Consider the following 26348-nt stretch of genomic DNA (forward strand, 5'->3'; position numbering starts at 1 on the left):
TCAGGTTAAGAACAGACCTCCAGAAGGAATTAAATTCTTAACCTGAGGTACCACTGTATTCTTGGGCGAGATACATCCCTCACTTTTCTCTACTGCTGGACAGAATAGGTAACCATCAATGTGTGCTAAATAAAAGCTCATTTTGGAGATGCTTTATTCCAGGCTGAGTTGTTTCTTTGTTTCTCTACATGAGTGCTGATAAAACCCTTTTAAAAAGCGGCATTTGTGAGCATGTTCCCCCTGCAATTTCCAGCTCCAGGACTTTGAGGACATTCGAGCGTAGTGTCCGTAACTGACCTCTGAGACCTGGAAGAGGAGGGGAATGAAAACTGAAAAATTTCTCGTGTTGCCTTTGACCATCATGGATGTGGTGCTTCTGACTGCCTTAGATATCCTCCACAAAGTGAGAATACCAGCTGTGTCCGTAAAAACAAATCAAAATTTGCAGCATAAAACACCAAATATAGCAGTAGGCTAATAATACCGGTGATATTGTCTGGGCAACTCATAGAATGAATTAACTGTTAATTGGAATGTGTATAAGCTATAAATTCATATACACGTTACTTATACACGTAATTATGTGCTGTATTTGAAAAAAAATATTTCCATGTTTCCAGAAGGAAGGAAACATTTCAAATAATGCAGCCAAGTGTCACGTGGGACCTTAAAGACATTTATTATGGCATAAGCATTCACGGACAGGAAACGATTCTTTAATACATTTAAACCATTCCCTTTGTGAGAGTAAAACCGAGTAAATCTTTCTCATCATTTGCTGAGGAAATGACAGGGGAAGATAAAGCAAGTTGATGTATTGTTTGGCAGACCACATCAATTTGCTGACTATAGTTAATTTTGTGAATCAAGGATCCCTTTGAAATGCTCCCATTGGTTTCGGGAAGCTTGGACACAAACCTTTAACTCTTTCATTTTCAGGGGACCTTTTTGTGTTTAAAATATGGAGCAGAAAAATTTCTGCATGCTTTTCTTTTTGGGACTCTCCTATGACTAGGAGAGAGATGTGCATCCTTTGGATGTTTAACTAAGCATGACAATGTGGTATTGACTGAGAAATGTCGGAGAATCTGTACCAAGCTGATAATGAGGTAGCAAACTGAATCATTAGCGCCTATGCTCATTACAGAGTTTGGGATTAAAACTATGCAAGATAGCCGTAGAAGAAAAAGAAGCGGCAAAAGGAATGAAAGACACCAGTGCCCCTTTTTTTGAGCAATACACAATAATAAGCAATTTATTTATCATGGGATTTGGATACCACAGATTATTAATTTCCCTAAAATTCAGCTTTGCATGGTTCAAAATGTGGTTTTTACATATCACAACTGTAGGAAAAATCTCAGCGATACGATTTCTCATTATTGCGTAGATAGGCAGAGTCCCTCAAACCCTGCCCCCCCCCATGTGGAATAACAACTCAAGACAACGTGCTATGGGATTCAATTGGTCACAACTTTATTATATTTCAGATGTGGGTAGACCTTGGCTCAGGCATTGGGCGTTATCCCTCCCCAGTCCCCAGCCAGGGATCTAGGGAACATCAGGATTATCCAGTGTGTGTGTGGGGGGGTGGTGGTGGGCCGGCTCTGGAGAACATATGTTCAAGCAGAGATAGCCGCCTCCATTACGCCGCCATCGCAGGGGAGAGCAATGACGACCTCTCGGCGTACGGTTAAAGCTTCCCCTCAGAAACCCCTTTAACGGGGAACCCTGGTATCGCCGCTGCAAAGAGGAAGGGAACGTGGGTCATTGCTGCACTATTGTGTGGGCAGGTAATCCCTCCCCTACCTGGCCTGGTTTCCTTGGCAACGCTTCCCCCAGACGGGATTGGACAACTGATTGAGGTAGGTGGAGACCTCCAGGTATCCCACCTGGGGGAAGGCGAAGCCAAGCCTGTGCTGATGGAGCCGCACCGGCTCCAGGGGCTGCGTGCGTCCACGCAAAGGACGCCCCCCATTTAATGCGGGGAGCGGTCATTATTGAAACAGAATATGGAATATTTTATGGCATCTTCCAAAGACTTACTGTGCCTTCCAGTGAAGATTTGAGTTGGCGTAATGATGTCAATTTCCGTGGGAAATCCTGATCGCTTAAAAGCAATAGAAAGGTTGCCTACTCATAGCCTAATCTCACGAAGCTTCATTAACAGACAGTTTCATTGGCACACCCAGGTGGCTTCACAACTTTGGAGATGGTAGAGACCATGGTTTTCCCAAGGGAAGGTCTCAAGGCTTGCTTGGGGAACATTGCCTTTGTGGGGGAAGAGAGCTTAAAAACAAAGAAAGAAAGTGGTGATGGAGGAAGAATCTTGGATAGCTAACAATAGCAGCTGCAACAGCCTGTTCACAATCCCCTCTAACAGGTCCCACACCACGCCTACCAGGCGATTCACATAACACCATTCTAAAATGACAGATTTAAGGACTTTCAGCATTTCTAGGGTCCTCCAGATGTGGAGAAACTGCTTTGGGCTGTTGGGGAGAACCTGATATGGCCACCTGAATATTCAGCACCATAAGGCTGTGCGAATGGAGCCCATGGACAGGTGCGACATGAGAACTAGGGCATGTGGGAAGACCATGCTGAAGTTCAAGGAACCAGCCTTTCAACCTGCCTCACTGGAGCAAGCATATGAACATGGCCACCCCTCCCAACACTAATATCCAATGGAGGGGATCGTGTAGATGTGGGAAGGTGGTAGAAAAGGAGAGCACACTGTGTGTGGAATGGTCATATGTTCAGCTTTCCATGTGGCATACTGTTCATAAAACTGACCTCATGCTCCATCTCTTTTACCCCAGCTGCTGTGGTGGTAATAATAATAATAATAATAATAATAATAATAATAATAATAATAATTTATTTATACCCCGCCCATCTGGCTGGGCTTCCCCAGCCACGCTGAGTGGACTTCAACAAAATATTAAAATACAGTAACGCATCAAACGTTAAAAGCTTCCCTAAAGAGGGCTGCCTTCAGATGTCTTCTAAAAGTCTGGTAGTTGTTTTTCTCTTTGACATCTGATGGGAGGGCGTTCCACAGGGTGGGTGCCACTACCGAGAAGGCCCTCTGCCTGGTTCCTGTAACTTGGCTTCTCACAGTGAGGGAACCGCTAGAAGGCCCTCGGTGCTGGACCTCAATGTCTGGGTAGAACGGTGGGAGTGGTTGTTGCCACCTTCACTGCTATCACTGTTGCCACACAATCCAGTGCTGTGCCATCACTGTAGAGTAATTTGGCAGCTACTTGGCCCGAGATGCAGAGGCCTGGTAGCTTAAAACAGTGTATTGTGGAAGCTGACGGATGCGCATGATAAGAATGGGGAATCTAAGAGGTACCTAGTGAAATTCCTAACTATAGGAATTATCCCCTGCCAGGTTCCTTCTTGCGTTTGAGGGTTCGGAAAAATACGTTACCAACACCCTTAAATTCTCGTTTCTTGGAAGATGTCAACAGGCATGGAAACCAAGGAGAAATAGAATGGTGAGATTATAATGGAACAGAACTTCAGTACACAGAAGGATCTGATGAGGTATGAAGGACCAGGGATGGCTACCACCAAACCTGTTGGAAGCATCAGAGGAAGTGATGAGCAAATAATCTATCTCCTTGGCAGTCCCTGCTCTGCCTACGTATAGGGTTAGTGTTCGGGCCATGAAAAATATAACAGAGTCAGAAGCAATAGTGTAGTGTAAATGGCTTGGCTCTTCAGTGGGGCTGGGGGAAGATGATGGAGGAAGTCATTTCCCAGTAAGGGGCCTCCAAGGAGTCTGCCTGCCTCTTCCCACTCAGCCGCCCTACAGCTGAGGGGGAGGCGGCGGGCAGAACATTTGGTGCAGCGTGGAGCCTGTGAGCATCCAAGCCACCGCGTCACTCCCAGGAGAGATGCGTGGCTTGGGCACGCTGCAGGCCCCACGGTGAGTGCCACCCTGCATTTTGTCACTCCCCTCCTCAGTGGTGACACCCGGGGCGACCCGCCACTACCACGCACCCCTTCCTCCACCCCTGGCTAGGCTACTGTACAAAGGCAAAATTTCCATTCATTGATCTACCCACTTTGAATGAAGGGATTTGAACTATTCTACCCACATAACACAGCATGACAAATATAGGCATTATGGTGGCATGACAGCAACATCAAAAAATGTTGCAAAATGATGAGCCAGTGGAAATGTTTAGCAATGAGATATTGCTGTTGTGTGATAAATTTCATCTTGTAAAACACTTGCTGGAACAATTTCTACGTTGTCAATATGTTGTGCATTACATACATTCAACAGCTAGTAATAATAATAATAAACTAATAAGAACCAGTAGGAGGGGGAAATGTATGTTTTATTTAATGTTTTTATAGTAATCAAACCGACATAGCAGGGATTTGCTGATTAGTGATGGTTATTTTATCCATTTATGATGTGCTTTTAGAATGTTATTGGAAACCTTGCAGGGAACTCTATTGCAATTCTGTTTTTGGAATTGAACTTTCATCAAATGCGAAATACAGTGGTGCCTCGCTAGACGAAAATAATTCGTTCCGCGATTCTCTTCGTCTAGCGGTTTTTTCGTCTTGCGAAGCAAGCCCATTGACAGCTTAGTGGATTAGCGCTACAGCTGTCAAGTGGCTTCCAGCGATCAACTGTTAAGCGGCTTATCAGCGGAACAGCTGATAAGCGGCTTAGCGGCTTAAGAAAAGGGCAAAAAAGCGAAAAAACCCCGCAGGGGGATGCAAGATTTTTTTTCGTCTTGCGAAGCAACCCCATAGGGAAATTCATTTTACGAAGCGCCTCCAAAACGGAAAACCCTTTCGTCTAGCGGGTTTTTCGTCTTGCGAGGCGTTCGTCTTGCGGGGCACCACTGTACTGGTTCGCACAAACAAAGGCACACATTTACCCCAGAGTAAGGGAATATAGGGCTGGATTCAACTAAGTAGGGGCACTATTGAGAACTACCACAAGTCCTACTTGTGAAACAGGGCTTTCTCTCCCACCAACATATGCCCTGTGCACAAGAGGAGAAGAGAGGAGAGACATTAGGCAAGTAGAATGGTAGTGTTGATAGAATTGTTTGTGTTAGCGCACAACTTGCATAACATCTGAGTAGGCAAGAACATTACAGTGCAATCCTATGCATGTCTTCTAAGACTTAGTTCCATGAAGTTCAATGGGGCTTACTCCGAGGAAAGTGGATATGGGATTGCAGCCTTTATCCCAGAGAAACCAATGGAACACTTTAGTAATGACTAACCGAAGCTCCATTGATTTAAATGGGATCAAATCATGACCGACACTACAATCCTATGCATGCCTACTCAAATGTATGCACCACTTAGTTAATTTCACTAACTCCAAGTTTATATAGGATGACAATTGGATCAATCTGCACATATTTTTCCAGGTCTACAACTTTTAATTCAGGCATGGTGAACCTTTGGCCCTGCAGATGTTGCTGAACTACATCTCCCCTCAGCCTCATTGAGCATGGGCAATGGCCAGAGGTGATGGGAGTTGTAGTTTAGCAACATCTGCAGGGCCAGAGGTTCCCCACACCTATTGATCAATTCATGTCAGCGTCTGGGCAGAGGAGGAATGGTGGAGACCGCCTCCCCAGCCTGACCCTTAAAGAGAAGAAGGAGACAGTTCAGAATTACAACACGGGTTTGAGGGAAGTCACAGCTCAGAGGCAGATGAGGGGGAAAGCTGGGAAATAATGGGAGAGGAGAAGGAAGAAGCACTAGTGGAGTGACAGCTGACAGACTCAGTGTCTTTAGAAAGCATTCCAGACCCGCCCCCTTCTCCCAAAACATTGCGGGCCTTGAAAGTAGTAGAGCAAAGAGCTCAAAGGCCGAAGTTGCTTTCCAGCACCCATAGCAATGACTCATGAGGAAGTGGGAGAGATGGGTGGGGTAGGGTTTCACTCAGAGCAACGCCATTATTCTGAGGGGCCACGTTCCCAAGCCTCTCTCTGTGAATATTGAATAAAAGCAGATTGCAAGGTGTTGGCTCCTCTGCCACCTGATAATAATAATAATAATAATAATAATAATAATAATAATAATAATTTATTATTTATACCTCGCCCATCTGGCTGAGTTTCCCCAGCCACTTTGGGTGGCTTCCAATCAAGGGTTAAAAACAATACAGCATTAAATATTAAAAACTTCCCTCAACAGGGCTGCCTTCAGATGTCTTTTAAAAAGAAGATAGCTGCTTATTTCCTTCACATCTGAAGGAAGGGCGTTCCACAGGGCAGTTGCCATTACCGAGAAGGCCCTCTGCCTGGTTCCTTGTAACCTCACTTCTCGCAATGAGGGAACCGCCAGAAGGCCCTCGGAGCTGGACCTCAGTGTCTGGGCTGAACGATGGGGGTGGAGATGCTCCTTCAGGTATACAGGACCGGGGCCGTTTAGGGCTTTAAAGGCCAGCACCAACACTTAGAGGGGCCAAAGACTCTTGGTTGACACTGTTCATTACTGTTTCTTTCTTATCTCTTTCAGTTTTTCCTTTGATGAAGTTACCTCATACTATGAGCCACCTGTGGATTGAATACCTAGCACTGTGGGTGTTGCTGATGGTCGACAACGGAAGTGAAATTATGCAGGCGAGAGCGCCACTGTTCCCTAACAAACCATTTCTAGTAGTTTGGAATGCACCTACTGAGCAGTGTCGGCGGCGCTACAAGGTCGATTTGGACCTCAACGTTTTCGACATCCTGACAAACCCAAACGAGACCTTGAGCGGCTCCAGTGTGACAATATTCTATCACACTCATCTCGGGTACTATCCCCATGTAGAAGACAATGGCGAATCCATCAATGGCGGGGTGCCGCAAAACGAGAGCCTCATCAAACATCTCATCAAAGCCAAGGCTGACATTGAGCATTCCATCGCCATGAAGAAATTCCAGGGACTCGGGGTCATCGACTGGGAAAACTGGAGACCCCAGTGGGATAGAAACTGGGGCCATAAAGCCATTTACAGAAATAAGTCTCTTGAACTTGTCAGAAAGCAGCATCCTCAGTGGCCTGAGAACAAGATCAAGAAAGTTGCGAAGGAAGATTTTGAAAATGCAGGGAGGGGTTTTATGAACAGCACCCTTTTCCTAGCTGAAGATATGAGGCCAAATGGGCTCTGGGGTTACTATCTCTACCCAGACTGCTACAATTATGATTACAAGAACCACCCAGACAAGTACACAGGCAAATGTCCAGACATTGAATCGTTCCGGAATGATAATCTACTTTGGCTGTGGAAAGAAAGCACTGCCCTTTACCCTTCCATATACCTGGAACACATGCTGAAGTGCAGCCCAAACGCTTTGAAATTTGTACACCATCGGGTTAAAGAAGCAATGCGCATTGCTTCGATCGCTCGGAAGGACTATGCTTTGCCTGTTTTTGTGTATGCTAGGCCATATTATGCCTATACATTCCATGAGTTGACGGAGGTAAGGATGCCGGTATCTAATAAGCTCCCAGATCCACCAACACGTGTTACCCCTTCTGATATTCTTGCATATTGACGGGATTGTACAGAGGTGAAAACCATAATGTTAGAGAAAGGGACTTATGGAAGATGGCAGGACAGCTTTTGCTAGTAATCTGTACTTTGAAACCAGGACTCCCTGCTATGGAAGGTGGACTGCAGACTTCTCTTAAATCTGAGGGTACACTAGTGATGCCAAACATTCACATGAGCAGCAATGTGCATAAAAGAGACTGCAAAGGTGATATGGGAACCAGGGCCTAGCAGTTAGAGGTCCTCAAATATGTTTCTTTATGGCAGGCATAGGGAACCTGTAGCTCTCCCAGACATACAACTCCCATCATTCCTTTTTTTTAAAAAAAACATTTATTAATTTTTCAGGTATACATTTTCCACAATTAAATATACAATACATCAAATGACTTCCCTTCTTCTCATTCCATGGTTCCTTAGACTTCCAAAATTAACTGCATATTCTATTTCCTCCATCTAGTTTCCCCCTTTCCATTATATCTTAATCTACATTATACTGTTGAATTTACAATTTTCACTTGCTTACATTTGTTTTTCCAAATACTCCACAAATATTCTCCATTCCTCTTTATACACCCATTCTTATTGTTCTCTTACCTTGCTGGTTAGGCCTGCTAGCTCTGCACATTCCATCATTTTCAGTTGTCCCTCCTTCTCTGGACCTTCTCCCACCTTCCGTTTCTGAACTAATATAATCCAAGCTGCTGTTGTTGCATACAGAAATAGCTTTTTTTGCCCCCTGTCTGTACCATACCCAAAAGAAATGCCTCTGGGGTTTTTTTTGGGTGGGGGGGGGGAATGTTCTTTTAAACAATTTTTTCATTTCATTATAAATCATTTCCCAATACAGTCATACCTTGGTTTTCGAACAGCTTAGTTCTTGAATGTTTCGGCTCCCGAACACCACAATAGTTCAGTTTGCGAACTATTTTTGGAAGCCGAATGTCCGGCGGGGCTTCCGATTGGCTGCAGGAGCTTCTTGCAGCCAATCAGAAGCCATGTTTTGGTTTCTGAATGTTTTGGAAGTTGAACGGACTTCCGGAACGGATTTCGTTCAACTTTCAAGGTACGACTGTACTCCTTAACTATTTTGCATGACCACCACATATGATGAAATGCGCCTTCTGCTTCTTTCCATTCCCAACAGATACCTGCAACTCCCATCGTTCCTGACCATTGGCCACATGGACTGGACTTGATGGGAACTGGAGTCCAACAACATACAAGTTTCCCATCCTCGTTTTAGGGAAATGCATATTAAGCCTATCCCCAAGGCTTCATTGAGAGGGGAGTGGGACTCACCTGTCAAAGCACTCACTGGTGACCATGCCTCAAAGTTTTTGCATTTGGCATCTGTGAGGATGGGGTTTTATGTGGGTACATGTTCATGCTGTTGGGAATCCTGACTGAACCTGGGTTCTTGACGGTACGTGTAACATCAGGGAACTGTGGGTGGCAGGCATGTTAATCCCATTCCTCTCAAAAATTCACTAAAGTTGCCAGTGCCCCATGGGAAGGTGCTTATGTATATACCTCAGCTTGACTGGCAAACTGTTAAATGTCTCATGTAAAAGCACTGATCTAAAACACAGTGGTACCTCGGGTTATGAACTTAATTCGTTCCGGAGGTCCGTTCTTAACCTGAAACCATTCTTAACCTAAGGCGTGCTTTCGCTAGCCACTGCCACTGCGCCGCCGGCATGCGATTTCCATTCTCGTCCTGGGGCAAAGTTTGCAACCCAAGGTACTATTTCCGGGTTAGCGGAGTTTGTAACCCAAAGTGTTTGTAACCCGAAGCGTTTGAAACCCGAGGTACCACTGTAACCAGAATAATTATGCAGTGATAGATTGAACTATTTTTATACAATCATGTGCATTCTTTGTAAAGTAATGTATAGCGCTGCATTTTCGCAGTCCACTCTATTTTCTGTGTTGGCCGGTGTGAGGAATAATACAGGGCTGGCAACAAACAGAGGCTGGTGTGAGGTGTATGAGAATGTGAGGGGAGAACGGTGTGTGATTTCTATCACCTCAGTGAGAACAAGGCCTCAGAAACTGCATCCAGATAAATGCAGTGTAGAATACATCAGCTTTATTTGGTCAAAGAAACGTCACAAGTTGACTGTGGTCACCTGCTGAATTGCAAAGGCCAGAGTGAAATTGCCAGAAGCAGTTAAAATGACAAGACCAGATAAAACAAACAAACAGAAAAGCACACCACTGATCCAGCGTAGTACTGAAACTCAGCAGTAATTAGTAATCAGCACCATAAAATACAATACAATATAAAAATAGCTCATTAACCAATGCAGAAAGAAAATATTCATCATAAATGTGCACGTAAGGACGATTGAAAGCAAAGCATTAAAAACATATTTTTATTAAAATGTTTCCAGGCTATGTCTCATCTTGGGGAGTGCACAACAGTTAATGAAATAAAAAATACTAAAACCATAAAAAGTCTAAAATCAAATATACAATGATTGCAAACAGTACAGATCTCATCCCTCCACAGATGCTCGACAGCACAGAAACATTTTCATGTGGCAATGAAAATTTGGAAAAACAAGCTTTCCCCTTCCCAGCAGTTTTTTTTAAAAGAACTGGCAATATATATTTCCATTTTCACTGTCACTCAGAACCTGCAGAACATGTAGTTTCCAGACCATCGTCAAGAGCAGCCTTATGTAAAGTACGTCACAGTTGTGCCTTGCTTTTCAAACGCTTAGCGACTCAAACATTTTGGCTTCCAAATGTGAGTGTTCCAGGTTGCAAACGTTTTTCGGAAACCGAACGTCCGATGCAGCTTCTGCGGCTTCTGATTGAGTGCAGGAAGCTCCTGCAGCCAATCAGAAGCCACACCTTGGTTTTTGAACATTTTTGGAATTTGAGCGGACTTCTGAAACGGATTCCGTTCGAGAACCAAGGTACGACAATTCTAGGAAGCAAAGAAGTTACTACTACTACTATTAATAATAATAATTTTTATTTATACCCTGCCCTCCCCAGCCAAGGCTGGGCTCAGGGCGGCTAACAAGTAATAATAAAAACAAGTTAAATGAATACAACTTAAAAACAAGATTAAAATACAACATTAAAATATTGAAAGTTTAAAATATTAACATGCAGCCTCATCACAGGAGGAGAAAGGAAAAAGAAAAAAGAAAAAAGAAAGAGGGGGAGGGAATCAAATTGGCTCCAAGCCAAAGGCCAGGTGGAACAACTCTGTCTTACAGGCCCTGTGGAAAGAAATCAGATCTTGCAGGGCCCTGGTCTCATGAGGCAGAGCATTCCACCAGGCCGGAGCCAGTGTTGAAAAGGCCCTGGCTCTGGTTGAAGCTAATCTAACTTTCTTAGGGCCTGGGACCACTAGGGTGTTGCTATTTATGGACCTTGATGCTCTCCGTGGGGCATACCGAGAGAGGCAGTCGCGTAGGTATGAGGGTCCTAGGCTGTGAAGGGCTTTAAAGGTCAAAACCAGCACCTTGAATCTGACCCTGTACTCCACCAGGAGCCAGTACAGCTGGAAAAGCACTGGGTGAATATGCTCCCATGGCAGAGACCCCGTGAGGAGCCTCACTGCAGCATTCTGCACCCACTTGGGTTTCTGGGACAGCTTCAAGGGTAGCCTCATGTAGAGTGAATTACAGTAGTCAAGCCTGGAGGTGACCGTCGCATGGATCACTAGGGTTTAGACCATCATGGCTAGGCAACTCCAGGAAGGATTTCAGTTGGCAAACCAGCCATAGATGGCAATAGCTTTTGCTGCATCCACCTGGGTTTCCAATGCTGCTTCTGGGAGTATGTTCACCCGATTATGCAGAGATTTCCACTTCAGACCTCCCACATAGGTTTGACACTGAAGCTGATGGAGGTGTTGGTGGGTAAAGTTAGCATGCAGAGCCCCTTCCTCTCTGTCAACATGTAGGAGGAGGCAGGTAGAGCAAGTGATCAGGGCTATGTTGTCTAAATTTTCTATCACTTGTATACATTCAAGGCAGTTCTGGTGGATACAAAATTCCCTACATTTCAGTTCTGTATTCAAGCTGTGTACACACCATACGCTTAAAGCACGCAACTTCCTCTGAAAAATCTGGGGAACTGTAGTTTATTATAAGGGTGGTAGAAATTGGAGCTCCGTAGGAGATAAACTAGGATGCAGGTGGCGCTGTGGGTTAAACCACAGAGCCTAGGACTTGCCGATCAGAAGGTTGGCAGTTCGAATCCCCGTGATGGGGTGAGCTTCCATTGCTCAGTCCCAGCTCCTGCCCACCTAGCAGTTCAAAAGCACGTCAAAGGGCAAGTAGATAAATAGGTACCGCTCCGGCGGGAAGGTAAACGGCGTTTCTGTGCACTGCTCTGGTTTGCCAGAAGTGGCTTACTCATGCCGGCCACATGACCCGGAAGCTGTACACCGGCTCCCTCAGCCAATAAAGCAAGATGAGCACCACAACCCCAGAGTCGGTCACGACTGGACCTAATGGTCAGGGGTCCCTTTACCTAGGAGATAAATTTACAGTTCCCAGGATTCTTTGAGGGCAGCAATCTACTTTAAATGTATGGTGTGTACAGAACCTCTCAAAGCAGGACACTTATGTCATCTGTAATTTGGGGTTGGTACAGGCATGGGATATCACAGGATCAGTGCTGAATTATATAGCTGTCATGGGATGGGGGTATAGCTTTCTGGATTCCGAACTTTTGAGTTTAATGGATGGTTCACTTTGCTTCAAAGGTTATATGTTTACTGTGCTCTAACCTGGTCATTTGGGTGTCTCTTGAAACTGCCACCATTGCTTTTACTGCAGACAGTGTTTGCTTATTTTTTTAAAAGAGAGTTGATAGTGGTGCGAGAGAGGTATTATTGCCTATGATGTGTGCATTCAACTCACTGAGATCTCTGGCAAACAGGCGCTTCAGAGTATTATTGTAGTGTTTCAAAAACCATCCAAACTTGTTTCACAAGAGGTGACCCCCCCTGAAAAAAATGGGTGGATACAAAATGGGCAATGATGCTTTGACTGTGCATCATGCTCTATTAGGGTTGCCATGTGTCCTCTTTTTGAGGGTTGAGATTTCTGTCTGGGTGGTTTTTTTAAATAAATAATTGTGTTGCGAGTTCCTGCCTCCCACCAGTAGAAATAAAGACACATGACACTGATATTTAAGGTTAATGGGCCAAATTAGGCCACAACTTTATTGGTTACAGGTAAAGAGCGGTATTGGCTTAGGCACTGGTCCTATCAGACTACCCAGCTTCAGCCTGCTTGCTTGAAGACCGGGAAGGGTTAACACCAGCAGGGAGAGCCCTGCTGATGCACATCAACTAGGGACTCCCCTGGGGTCACCGCTCGGGGGCGCACTTTAGGCCCTGGCCTCCATAGGCTTCGGACGAGGCCATGCCCCCCGGAATCCTTTACCGTACTACCCTTCAATATTTGGGGGAGGTGATGGCGCTCCTCCCCCCAACAGATCTACATAACAATACCCCTACCAATGCCTAACCGCCAAAATCAAGTGAGTTGTGACGATTTGCTACGAGGTAGGCGGAAAACCAAATGGCCGGTACCAATTTGCCAAGTGGAAAAAATTCCTACGAGGCCCCTTAACGGTGACCAACCGAGGTCCATGGCAAGGTCAAAAGGGAAACCTTAAAGGGCGAGTGGGTGGGAAACCACAACAGCTGTGCGGACCAAAGAGGGAGATCCCAGGGCCGCGCTTGCCTTAAATGAGGCAAGCCACACACCCCGAGCCAGCTGATTGGCTGGCTCAGGGGATGACGCAGCCTAAGGATTCCCCTGTTCACACGGGGGCTGGAAGCCAGCCTCTGCGCACGTGTTGGGGGTGTGAAGGCCGCAACACCACCTCCTCCTGATGTCGGAAGTGGCTTTGCCAAAATGTCTCTGGCTATACTTTCTGGATGAGATGTAGACATGACGGGTGGCTGAGGACTTGCTTTCCTCTTCTCTTCTCCTGACCCCCTCAGCAATATATCACAGCTTCTATAGCCTACATGTCATAGGGGTATTTAGAATGAGAGCTGTCACAGCATCCTCTTTTTTGCTCATCAAAATATGGCAACCCTATTATATTATCCGTATCCGTGGCTTACTTTTCAGGAAGACTTGGTGAACACTATTGGTGAGAGTGCAGCCTTGGGGGCAGCAGGAGTTGTCCTGTGGGGAAGCATGCAGTATGCCAGTTCTAATGTAAGTGAATTTGGGTTAAGAAAATGAGCTGAGTTTTGCAGGAATTCTCGGGACACCCCCTCCTCCGATACATACCCCCAATCCCCAAAAGATGGCAGCAAAGATAGCAGGTTCTTGCTATTTCTATGGTCCACAGATCTGGCAATGGCAACATGCATTTCAAGATTGGCCTTCCCAGAAAAAAGATCTCCAATGGTTTAGCTCATGGGTAGGCAAACTAAAGCCTGGGGGCCGGATCCGGCCCAATCGCCTTCTCAATCCGGCCCATGGATGGTCCGGGAATCAATGCATTTTTACATGAGTAGAATGTGTGCTTTTATTTAAAATGCATCTCTGGGTTATTTGTGGGGCCTGCCTGGTGTTTTTACATGAGTAGAATGTGTGCTTTTATTTAAAATGCATCTCTGGGTTAGTTGTGGGGCCTAGGAATTCATTCATTTTTTTCCCTTCCAAAATATAGTCTGGTCCCCCACAAGGTCTGAGGGACAGTGGACCCGCCCCCTGCTGAAAAAGTTTGCTGACCCCTGGTAGCTCATACAAATCCCCAAATCAAATTTATTTTATTTTATTTGTTAGTACTGATCCAAAGATATACAGAAATACGTACCCATTACAAAGTATCTTTTTATAATATACTGAAATAAAATGACTAATTGACCTAAAAAAGAGCAAAGAAAATACAAGACAATGAGAAATCTAAAGGAGAAAGAAAAAAAGAAGGAAAAGAAAGAAAAATACTAAAGAAAGAGTAGAATAAAAGGATTTCTGCTCTCTGCAGCTACATATAACATTCATTCTTTAGAATGCAACCATTCTATCTTTTATAAGCTAGTATGTTTTTCAACCTTCAAATCCAGATATTACAAGTTCATTTTCTCTTTTATGCAAAAGTCCAATCCTTAACAAATGTTATTAATGGTTTTTCCTCTAATTAAGCATGTTGGTTTAGCCGTCTCAGCTAAGTCCAATAATTTTATCAGCCATTCTTCTGTAAGAGAGTAAGGCACACTCACACATCAAATTTAGAATACACCTGAACAGGACAAGCTCGGTGGCTCATCTGAGTGAGAGGTAAACCTGGAGATTTGCATGTGGTTGTTGTGCGCATGCATTTGGAAGAATACAGGCTCAGCTACATTAGTAAAGAAAAAGCGTTTTATATGTGTTATAGCACTGTGACGCCAGGTAGCGCTGTAGAGTTCCGTCTTTTGCCAATGTGATTTCCCACTTTGAGGTTTACAACACGTTTTCCTGAAACGCTTTCCTGATGTGTCTAGATCCAGCCTATAGCAACACTCAGGGTGTCAAATGTAGAATGCACGGGCTGTGCAACATTTTGTGCTGAAGAACTCAAACCCAAATTTTAGTTTTTTTGTAGCGAGTAAATAGAGATATTCTAATGAATGTACTCATTTTGTGCATGTGCAATTTTGGCTTCAAAGATCTGTGATCTACCAAACCTATTTATGCCAGACTTTGAATGGGGAAGCAAAGAGGAAGTTACTACTTGCCTATAAGAGACTGGAGGATGGGGAGAACTTGGTACTGGGATTAGCAAAAGTCAGACCAAACACTTTCCTTACCCACACATTTTGTCATTGTCCTCTGTACTCCAGAAATTTAGGAATAAACAAACAAAGCTGAGATTTTTGCAATTCAAAGAACTTTCATAGTCACTCATGACTGAGTCCATTTCACATCCCCTTGAACAAATATCTGCGCTAGTCATTTAGACAATACAGTGGTACCTTGGTTCTCGAACGAAATCTGTTCTGGAAGCCCGTTTGACTTTTGAAACATTTGAAAACTGAGGCACGGCTTCTCATTGGTTGCAAGAGCTTCTTGCACTCAGTGGAAGCCATGTCAATGTTCAGGTTCCAAAAGACGTTCGAAAACTGAAACACTTACTTCTGTGTTTTTGGCTTTCGGGAGCCAAAACGTATGATAACGGAAGCGTTCGGGAACCAAGGTTTGACTGTAGTGCCAACTGCTTAGAGGTGGAATCCTATAGTTCCACTTACCTGGGAATAAGATCCATTGCACTCAGTGTGACTTATTTCTGAGAAGACATCTATAGGATTGCTCTGTCTTTGTTTTCTTTTAGGACAGCTGTTTAACTGTGAAAAAGTACGTCGATGGTCTCTTGGGACATTACATCATGAATGTGACCTCTGCGGCCAAGCTCTGCAGCAAAGTTCTCTGTAAGAAGAATGGAAGATGCATTCGTAAAAACAGTGAATCAGATGCCTACCTGCACTTGTCTCCTGACAGTTTTAAGATTTGGCTCAATATCTCTGAAACGGAGAGAAGAGTAGTTGTACAAGGAAATCTGAAGCAGGAGGACATGGAGGTCATGAAAGAGAAATTCATCTGTCAGTGTTACCAAGGGTGGATGGGGTTATTTTGTGAACTGCCTACTCACCACAAAAAGCGGTGCAAACCTAATTCAGTCTAATATTCAATATTTCATTACCAAACTCTTACTGTGGAGTGTTAGTCAGATTTTAATCAAAAGCAGACAGACGTTTATTGACGGATGAATTCCCCAATACAAAGCAAATTACCCAAGAACCCAAGTATATTCATAAATCCATTTACTCTAAAATCAGCAAGTTGCGTATCCCATACAATTAACAGAACTGTGGAATAGTCTTGAGTGAATACTATGCTGCAGAACTCTCCGAACTTTTCATGCTGGTGACCAATGCTTTTCTAAAAAAATGTTTAGGGGTACTCTCATTTTGACTTAAAGAAAATCACCATTTTATAGGTCAGACCAGGGAAAATAAATACAGAAAATGTACAAAAGTACAAAGATTCACAAAATGATTAGGGATACGCATACCCCTACATCCCCCCAGAAAAAAAGCACTGCTGGTGACATGCTTTTTAGATATGCATCATTTCGTGACACCGTAATTCAGCTTTATTAGCAAACCAGAGGTTAAACTAACCTCTTTCCAGCCCCGGGAGGAGCACAGGGAGTGTTTGCACGACACAACTACACACTGCAGCCGACACGATGACGTGTCACAACATACGGTTTGGAAAGCTCTGCTATACTGGGTCCAGGAGGATAATCCTCTCAGATTCTGTGAGAACAGGCTGAAGCTATTTCTCACGTTGAGATACCCAAATCTTCCAAAGATCTGTTAAGGAAGTCCTTTTAAAAAACTTTCTACATGCAAAGCTTATGTATCTCAGCTGCTGTGCAGAATTAGTGATAGTTCACCTGTTCTCAGAGGGCTTAAGATTGTCCTACCAAAGGGATATAAAAAGGTAAAGGGACCCCTGACCATTAGGTCCAGTCGAGACCGACTCTGGGGTTGCGGTGCTCATCTCGCTTTATTGGCCAAGGGAGCTGGCGTACAGCTTCCGGGTCATGTGGCCAGCATGACTAAGCAGCTTCTGGCGAATCATAGCAGTGCACGGAAACGCCGTTTACCTTCCCGCCGGAGCGGTACCTATTTATCTACTTGCACTTTGATGTGCTTTCGAACTGCTAGGTTGGCAGGAGCAGGGACCGAGCAACAGGAGCTCACCCCGTTGTGGGGATTCGAACTGCCGACCTTCTGATCAGCAAGTCCTAGGCTCTGTGGTTTAACCCACAGCGCCACCCGCATCCCTTACCAAAGGGATATAGCTCAGCAGTAAAGGAACGCAGACACCAGTATCCCCAGTTAGGATTACTGCCGGTCAATACTGAGGTCGATGGACTTGGTATAAGGCAGTTCCTATGTTCCTTGGTGGATAATTGTTTTATATGTCTTAGCAGAAGAGCTGGTACCCACCCCAGGTTATCTTGTTTGTGCCTTCAGGATACACTTATTATTATTATTATTATTATTATTTATTGAATTTAGATACCACCTTATACCTGGAGGTCTCAAAATTGCATGTAGTATTGTGATCATTGAAATGTGCATACGTGGTGTGTCGTCGTTTTCAAAGTAACATCACCTTTATAAGAAAACACAAGCCGCGATGAATGATGTGTTGATCTGGTTTGCATGTAACACTAACACTAAATCTTTTGTAAAGTTCCTGAATTATCTATCTCATGTATCTGTTTCCACTCAGGTAACAAACCAGAGCTCATTCACTGCCTCATTGATGGCACAGAGGTTGCTGTCACTCCTCAATGAAAGGCATAAACAACACTTAGCTTCTTGGCTTCCTAGAAACATCAACCATTCAATATGCCAAATACCGTATTTTTTGCTCTATAAGACTCACTTTTTCCCTCCTAAAAAGTAAGGGGAAATGTGTGTGCATCTTATGGAGTGAATGCAGGCTGCGCCGCAATCCCAGAAGCCAGAACAGCAAGAGGGATTGCTGCTTTCACTGCGCAGTGATCCCTCTTGCTGTTCTGGCTTCTGAGATGCAGAATATTTTTTTTCTTGTTTTCCTCCTCCAAAAATTAGGTGCGTCTTGTGGTCTGGTGCGTCTTATAGAGCGAAAAATACGGTACTCTGCTAAACATAGCTCAGCATGTGAAAAATGACACCAGACAAATGTTCTACCCAACATAAAAACCAGCACATCCCATTTTTGCCTGCAAGGGAAAATTCCATTTGTGCCAGGCATAGACAATGTGATTCTGACACAGCCCCCAGGCAGCATGGCCAATGCTCAGGGATGACAGAAGTTGCAATTCAGTCCAGCAACATCTGTAGGGTATCAAATTGGCTACCCTTGATTCATGACAACTTTTCCCCCATAAGAACAATGCAAGATTCACATTGTGGGTTAATATTAAAGGTGTCTACTGCAGCAAAAGAAAGAAGTACATTCTTCATTAGATCTAAAAGGACTTATGGAATAAGGAGGCATTCCTCTGTTCTTGAGAATGGGCATCAATACTGTGGGAATTTTTTCAATTATATGCTCTCTTTAAAGTTCAGGTTCTATATTCTATATTCTATGGCTCCATTTGCACCATGTCTTTAAATCACTCTTATACCACTTTAACAGTCAGGGCTTCCTCCAAAGCATCATGGGAACTGTAGCTGGTTAAGGGAGCTGAACATTCTTAGGAGACTGCTATTCCCCTCACAGAACTACAATTCCCAGAATTCCCTGGGAAGAGGGATTGATTGTTAAAATGGTTCCCCAACAATGTTTATGCCCTTAACAAACTGCAATTCTTAGGAGTCCTTGCAGGAAGCCATGATTGCTTAAAGTGATATGATGGTGCTTTATGTGTATAATGCAGACCTTATAGCAAACTCCTTTTTCCTGCTCAATTTTGGGTTGTGCCACTTTCTAGCGGCTTTCCAAAACCCCATTGTTGTCATTGCTAGTTTTAACTTTCATCATTCTGAAGTAAGATAAGAAATACTAAAGGACTTGAATTATCCACAGTATTCATTTCCCTGTGTGCCATGATTTTGTAGAACCAAATCTCTTACACTTCTCATATCTCCCACCTGCACATTTTCTTGGACTCCTTTTTGTGTGGTGCTTGCCCCTACATAAGACCTGTTTACAAGATTTTTCAGTGTGTTTGATGGTCTGTCATGTTCAGTGTTTGCTCTATCCAGATTGCAGAAGAAGAAAATCAGAAAATCTTCCCATCATTCATTCATATTGCAGCAATGAGGTTTACATGACTCTGAATCATACTGTTTATTATTTAAGATCCTGTTCAGCTACGTGGTAAAGGCTCTTGTATTTTTAAGTTTCAAAAGAGTTGAAATTTGAATTTGGTATTAATATATTTACCTAATTTGACTATTGATTCTTTAGCTCATTAAACTCTAAGAGCAGCATCCAGTGCATTTAAATTCACGTATCATACCTGGAGTCAACGGGAAATAATTCTCAAACAAAAACTTGTGATATTTTCCCTCCTCCTTGTCACAACTCTTTATTTCCTCATATTCACAGGGTCAAAAGGAAGAAGGGGGATAGCTCTCTGTCTCTGCTTCTTGTAGAAACTTTATTGCTTTTTCCTAGTGTTTATCCTAGGGAGAATTTTAATAATGCTTCCCTCTTGAAAACTGTAGCAGAAAAGATGAGTGAGTGTTCCGGTTTGCGAATATTCTTTGGAACCTGAATGTCCGACGCGACTTCCAAGAGACCTTGGTTTCTGAAAGTTTTGGAAGTCAAATGGACTCTTGGAATGGATTCCGTTCAATTCCTGAGGTACCACTGTATTGCCCAACATGCTCCTTGATTAATTTCACCCCGGAAGAGACTGGGTGATTTGTAGAAGCCAAGTTACACATTACAGTGGTGCCTCGCAAGATGAAAAGAATCCGTTCCACGAGTCTCTTCGTCTTGCGGTTTTTTCATCTTGCAAAGCAAGCCCATTAGCAGCTTAGCATTATTAGCGGCTTAGCGGATCAGCTGTTAAGCGGCTTAGCGGATCAGCTGATAAGCGGCTTAGCGGCTTAGCGTCTTAGGAAAAGGGGGGGGAGGAAAAAAACCCGCAGGAACTTGCAAGACATTTTCGTCTTGCGAAGCAAGCCCATAGGAAATTCATTTTGTGAAGCACCTCCAAAACCCCTTTCGTCTAGTGGGTTTTCCGTCTTGCGAGGCATTCGTCTTGCGGGGCACCACTGTATCCCATGTGAGTTTTTCTTTTTTCCCCTCATCCAGAAGGACACCTAGATTTTTTGATGCAACTGTTCCACCTGGAATTTGGGAGAGGGGGAAGATACCCCAAAATTCATCTGGTAGCAGCATTATTGTATTTTTTCTTACATGTATATCCAACCTTTCTTCCATTCTGGAACACATGGTGGCATGCAAGTTGTCTCTCATCTGGGTAGCACTGACCAAACCGAGACCTGATTAACTTCAGGTAGACAGTGGTTTGACTGATGTTATAAGTCCCACTGAATTCGCTGAGTTGTACTTCTGCATAGACATGCTTAGGATTGGCCTACACGAGTCATGGCTCATAATAGAATCGTAATGAATATTTTAAGGCGGTAATGGCCAGTTTAAACCAAGACACATAAGTGGGACTGACTTCAGTTAAATAGAGATTTAGCGAAAGTCTCCAGTTTTACTCTTTGCCCTGAGTCACCTCTGTAATGACATGTTTGGTAGAAAGCAAACAGAAAAAGGCTTGACATTCAACTTCTCTCTTCTGCATAGGATAGCTGGTATGACTGATGGCAAATCGGAAGGTAATCATAACTGTATTTTTCATTTAAAATGCGGACCTGTTCTTTTAGAACCAAGTTGAAAGTCTTGAGATTTCTGTTATTTATTTTACCTGTCTAGGGTTGACTTTTAGTATCCATTGTTTTTGGGGGTTTTTTAAAATCATGGTGCATTGCAAATTTAGCTAAACAAATTTGTTAGAAGACCAAACTTGCTGGTGCCATTTCTGCCTTGGGCAAAATTAATCCAAACTGTTATTTTGAACAACATGGAATTTAATATACATCAGGAATTATATTCTTAGATCCTACGGACATCCCAACAATACAGAAAAGTGCTCTTAGATGCTACCTGCAAGAGACCTAAAATTGGCAGTGGTAAGTAATCTTGGGGAATAACTGTATTGCTGAGAATAATTCATTTTTCATTTCTGCATTATGAACAACCCTGTGTAATTCCAAAGCTTGCACACCAAAATAGCAACTTTTGTACTTTAAGATTCAAATTTAACAGGTGCAACTTTCCAAATGGGCGCAACCTTCAAAAATAAAATAAAATGTTACAGTCTTCATTAAAGGGTGCAGACTACTCATTCCCTTCAAGCAGGTTATTCCACTACCGCTCCCATTCTACATTTCCTTAATCAAATTGGCACTCAATATTTCACAGCTATTGGGCATGCTCATTTCCCATAGAGCTTTTTTTTTTTTTGCCCCATAGGTTTGTTTTAAAACTTTTTAAGTTTACGTCTGCAAATTTTGGGGTTAATACCTTCTTCCCATTTTTTGGTGGCCCCATTTTGCCTCTAATCCACCCATTCTCTGAGGGAATGATGATCATTATGCCGTTCATTCTGAAATGTTTGCTCTTATTCCATTCTGCACATGCTTGATCTGTTTAAATTTAGAAGAATGAAAAACCAATTAAAACATACAGGAGTCCTAGAGAGCCAATGTGGTGGGATGGCAATAGATTGTTGGACTGGGACCTGGGAGACCAGCTTTCAAATCTCCACTCAGCCATGGGTGATGGTGGGCCAGTCACTGCCTCTCAGTCTAACCTACCTCACAGGTTGTTGTTGAGAATAAATGAGGAGGGGAAGAACAATAGATACCATCTTGAGATCCTGGGAGGAAAGGTGGGGTATGAACAGAATTAATAAATATACTGCAGTAGCACAAATGAAACTAAATTTTATATAGAATACATATTCAGATTATGACAGATGTTTGTCTGATTTCTCCTCCCTTAACAACCCAAAATACATGTGAATTCCAATTACCCAAACCTTAGATAGCTGTGGTCCTGATTTCCGGAATTGACCGTATGCTACTATGGCCAACAAGGAAACATTCAGATAAATGGGCTATTTTATTTGCCACATTTTAATGATGCACTTCCTCAAAGCAGCTCAGTCTAACTTGCATGGGATAATTCCATTTTATCTTCATAACATCCCTATAGGATAAAATAGGTTGATGAAGTAGGTTTGCTGAGGGCTGCCCAATGCAATTGATGGTTGAGTGGAGATTTGATCCCAGGACTCGGTTTCCAGTTCTAATATTCTCGCAATTGCACCAGAAGACCCAACTTTCAACTAGGCATGTGAATATTGCATTTCCTCCTGAAGCATGATTTGCCCTTGGGCAAAGTTTACCTTCTTGAGTCAATGCATTTGAATAGTTTGTTACTGAAGCTGAACTCATACCCTCCAACATTTCTCCGATGAAAATAAGGATGTCCTATTTAATAATAACAATATAATAATTTTATTATTTATACCCTTTTCTCTGATGAAAATAAGGATGTCGTACTTAATAATAATGATGATAATAATAATTTTATTGTTTATACCCTGCCCCTTTGACTGGGTGGCTTCCAACACATATAAAAACATAAAATGTTTACAAATTTCTCCATACAAATTTCTCTATTCAAATGCCTTCTAAAGGTTATATAGTTACTTATCTCCTTGGTTCAGGGGTCACATGACCCTCCAATGAACATTTCTCCAGTGAAAATACAGATGTCCTAAGGAAAAGCGGGACATTCTGGGATCAATTCAGAAACTAGGACAACATCTTTAAATCAGGGACTTTCGCTGGAAGATATGGAGACTTGGAGGGTCTGTGAACTGAGGCTATCATTTCAATAAGCATAGGAGCCAACTCCTAGGGGCTGAGGTTCCTTCACCTCCCCAATAGAATATTTGAGAACCACCCTACCCCAAGTTAATGGGCATTGCCATTCAAATGTACACATAATGTGATTGATGATGTGGGGTGGGGTTTACCTGCCCCCCCCATATTTTATTCAAGTTAGCACACTTGGCAATAAGGGGTACATTTTCATTGCCTCACAGAAATAACGAACTGTCTACAATTATAGTTGATTGCCAAAATCTCTGCAGTGCAAGTACAATATATTCCAAAAAGTAGCTTAGTTTAGAATACAGTGGTACCTCTGGTTACAGACGCTTCAGGTTACAGATGCTTCAGGTTACAGACTCCGCTAACCCAGAAATAGTACCTTGGGTTAAGAACTTTGCTTCAGAATGAGAACAGAAATTGCATGGTGGCGGCAGCAGGAGGCCCTATTAGCTAAAGTGGTACCTCAGCTTAAGAACAGTTTCATGTTAAGAACGCACCTCCAGGACAAATTAAGTTCTTAACCCAAGGTACCACTGTACTGGCTAATTGTACAATTCTATACATGTCCATTCAGAAGCAAGTCCCACTGAGTTCATTGGAGTCTGCTCCCAGGTTACTAAGTTCACAGTTTCTACTATGAGAAAGTAATACAGTGATACCTTGGATCCCGAACACCTTGCGAGTCGAACATTTTGGTTCCCGAACGCCGCAAACCTGGAAGTGAGTGTTCCGTTTTGCTAATGTTCTTTGGAAGCCAAATGTCTGACACAGCTTCCGATTGTGTACAAGAAGCTCCGGCAGCCAATCAGAAGCCACGCCTTGGTTTTTGAACATTTTTGGAAGTCGAACGGACTTCTGGAACGGATTCTGTTTGACAACCAAGGCACGACTGTACCTTATAAAAAGACTCAGCACCTGAAACTGATTAAAAATGATACCTTCCCAAAGGGTTACACATACTGTATTAGCAATCGCACTCTAAACATTTTTTTTTAATGAGACACTTGCAGAACACAATTCGTTAGGAAATCAGATACAGCTTTTATGTAGGCAACACATTTCTCTTTACATTACAGGAAAAGTCATTTCCTGTCAATCTGTGCCAGGTTCAGAGAGTGGGAGTGTTTGCAAATACAGGTTGTGCTAAAAATAAATTGGAAATGATAGTTTTGCACACAGAGAATGAGAGTCTGGAAACAATTTGGGGCTTCGGGAAAAAACAACAACCATACCAACCTAAGCTTCTATAAAACACGGTCGCTCCAATCAAGATAAGGATGCAATAAGGATTCCATGCATAGAACATCTGCTGGATTCAGATCCATGAGCAGGAACTAGATGAGCATTAGATGCCCATTTGAATGTGCAGCTGTTATCCATCTGTACTGAGTTACTTTCTATGGGCTTCAGGGAAGAGTGTTTGCCTTTATTGCATAAGATGAAGTCATTACCTCTTTATATTTTTATTGCACAAGATCAAGACATTACCTCTTTATATTTCAAGAAACGGCAATACCTTTTGCATAAGATTCAGGCATTGCTTTTTTATATTTAAAGTGGCAACAGTACTTTTTAAATTTCCCATTAACAGCATAATACATATGCCATTTTCACTGCAAGGTCATTTGGTACTTGGCAATCGCATTCAAAGTCCCCCCTGCAAGCACTTATACTACTCCTGCCATATGTCTGGAATTTTCCGGATATTGCCAGGATTTGTCTACAAAAAACAGTGTCTGGGTGGAATTTTCAGAAGTCAGTTAAAATGTCTGGGAAAACCAGAAGTGGGGGTGGGTTTTTTTTGGCAAATTTCCTCTAAAAATAGCTTTAAAACTTCAATTTTTACTTTTTAAAATATGACAACCCTAAATTATGCACATTTGCAGCTGAGGTTTTCTATCTTTATTGGGCCTCAGTAGCTCCTCAGCCGCAGGGAATGTCATCTGACTCAGAAACCATGGGGGATGGTAGAATCTGCCAATTTCACTTTGAGAATTTCCAATTTCCCCCATCTTAAATCAAGTCCCCCCCCACAGTTTTTCACCTTTTTGTAGCAATTGACAATTAAAAAATAAATACAAATAAAAACCATTATGAAAATTCATTGGAAGTTTAGTACGAATTTCGCATAAAAACATTGAGGTACCCAGTTTTGACAAATCTACACATTTTTGAAAAGCAATTTCCCCTAATATAATGCATTTGTGCATGTTCTTTTCACTCACCTATGCATTTATATGCATGCACATTTTTACCCCATTTGTACACATTACCTGGCTGGGATTGCAAAATTCATAGAAATGCAAATCTCAAAGGTTTGCTGTGTTTTTGATTTACTCAGAAGTATTGAGCTCAATGGGACTTTCTCCCAAGTAAGTATGCATAGGTAGCTTTAATTTCTATTGAACTCCTACTTCTTTAGCAATGTTTTTCTTGGCTAGTATAGGCTCACCTAACACACACAGGTATTATTTCCTTCTTGATCTGTACTTTTAATTATAGTTCACCCCCCTTCTCCATTTATTACACTCTGGAATGTCTCTCTGCCCTTATTCCTTATTCCCTTAGAGACCTCGCCCCTAAGCAGAAGATTAGTCTTTGTTCTGCTTAGTTCCTCCTGTCACTTAGATTAACCTCTAAGCCACATTGCATTTGGAAAATACTTCTTAGTTTCAGCTGTATTCCAGTTTCCATACCCATGGAAAAGACCAAACACACATATACACACATATGCAAAACTGCACAATTTACTGACACTCTCTTTTACTGTATGTAGCAGCAGAAATTAAATCAGCACCCACGTTAAATTGAGATCCCCTATCACTGCCAATTAGGGACGCAGGTGGCACTGTGGGTTAAACCACAGAGCCTAGGACTTGCCGATCAGAAGGCCGGCAGTTCGAATTCCTGTGACGGGGTGAGCTCGCATTGCTTGGTCCCTGCTCCTGCCAACCTAGCAGTTTGAAAGCACATCAAAGTGCAAGTAGATAAATAGGTACCACTCCGGCGGGAAGTTAAACGGTGTTTCCGTGCGCTGCTCTGGTTTGCCAGAAGCGGCTTTGTCATGCTGGCCACATGACCCAGAAGCTGTACGCCTGCTCCCTTGGCCAATAAAGCGAGATGAGTGCTGCAACCCCAGAGTCGGTCACGACTGGACCTAACGGTCAGGGGTCCCTTTACCTTTATCACTGCCAATTAAACTACTGAATAATTTCATCAACTTCAAGAGTATAACTTTGGATTTGTCTAGTTGTTCAGCTGGTACCTAACCTTTGAGAATTTTTTTTTTGGGGGGGAATCTCTCATACACATGTTGGAATGATTATAATTTTTCCCTAG

The 26348-nt window shown here is 43.0% G+C and overlaps 1 protein-coding gene across 4 annotated transcripts; it reads left to right on the forward strand.

Annotated features, from left to right (window-relative positions):
- Positions 1–230: 230 nt before the first annotated feature.
- On the forward strand, positions 231–16226 carry LOC309350798 (hyaluronidase-like). Of its 4 annotated transcripts, XM_081878044.1 has the most exons (5): positions 231–418; positions 3355–3503; positions 6514–7463; positions 13654–13743; positions 15848–16226. In XM_081878044.1, exons 3-5 carry the CDS (start codon positions 6525–6527, stop codon positions 16196–16198), a joined length of 1380 nt encoding a protein of 459 aa, XP_081734170.1. In that variant the 5' UTR covers positions 231–418; positions 3355–3503; positions 6514–6524; the 3' UTR covers positions 16199–16226. The 4 variants fall into 4 exon arrangements, with proteins under 4 accessions (XP_081734170.1, XP_081734169.1, XP_081734168.1 ...); XM_081878043.1 differs by lacking the exon at positions 231–418 and having other exon boundaries at positions 3113–3503; XM_081878042.1 differs by lacking the exons at positions 231–418; positions 3355–3503 and adding an exon at positions 3512–3659.
- The last annotated feature ends 10122 nt before the right edge of the window (positions 16227–26348 follow it).

The sequence above is a fragment of the Podarcis erhardii genome (assembly GCF_964252035.2).
Source record: "Podarcis erhardii genome assembly, chromosome: 10".
Classification (NCBI taxonomy): Eukaryota; Metazoa; Chordata; class Lepidosauria; order Squamata; family Lacertidae; genus Podarcis; species Podarcis erhardii.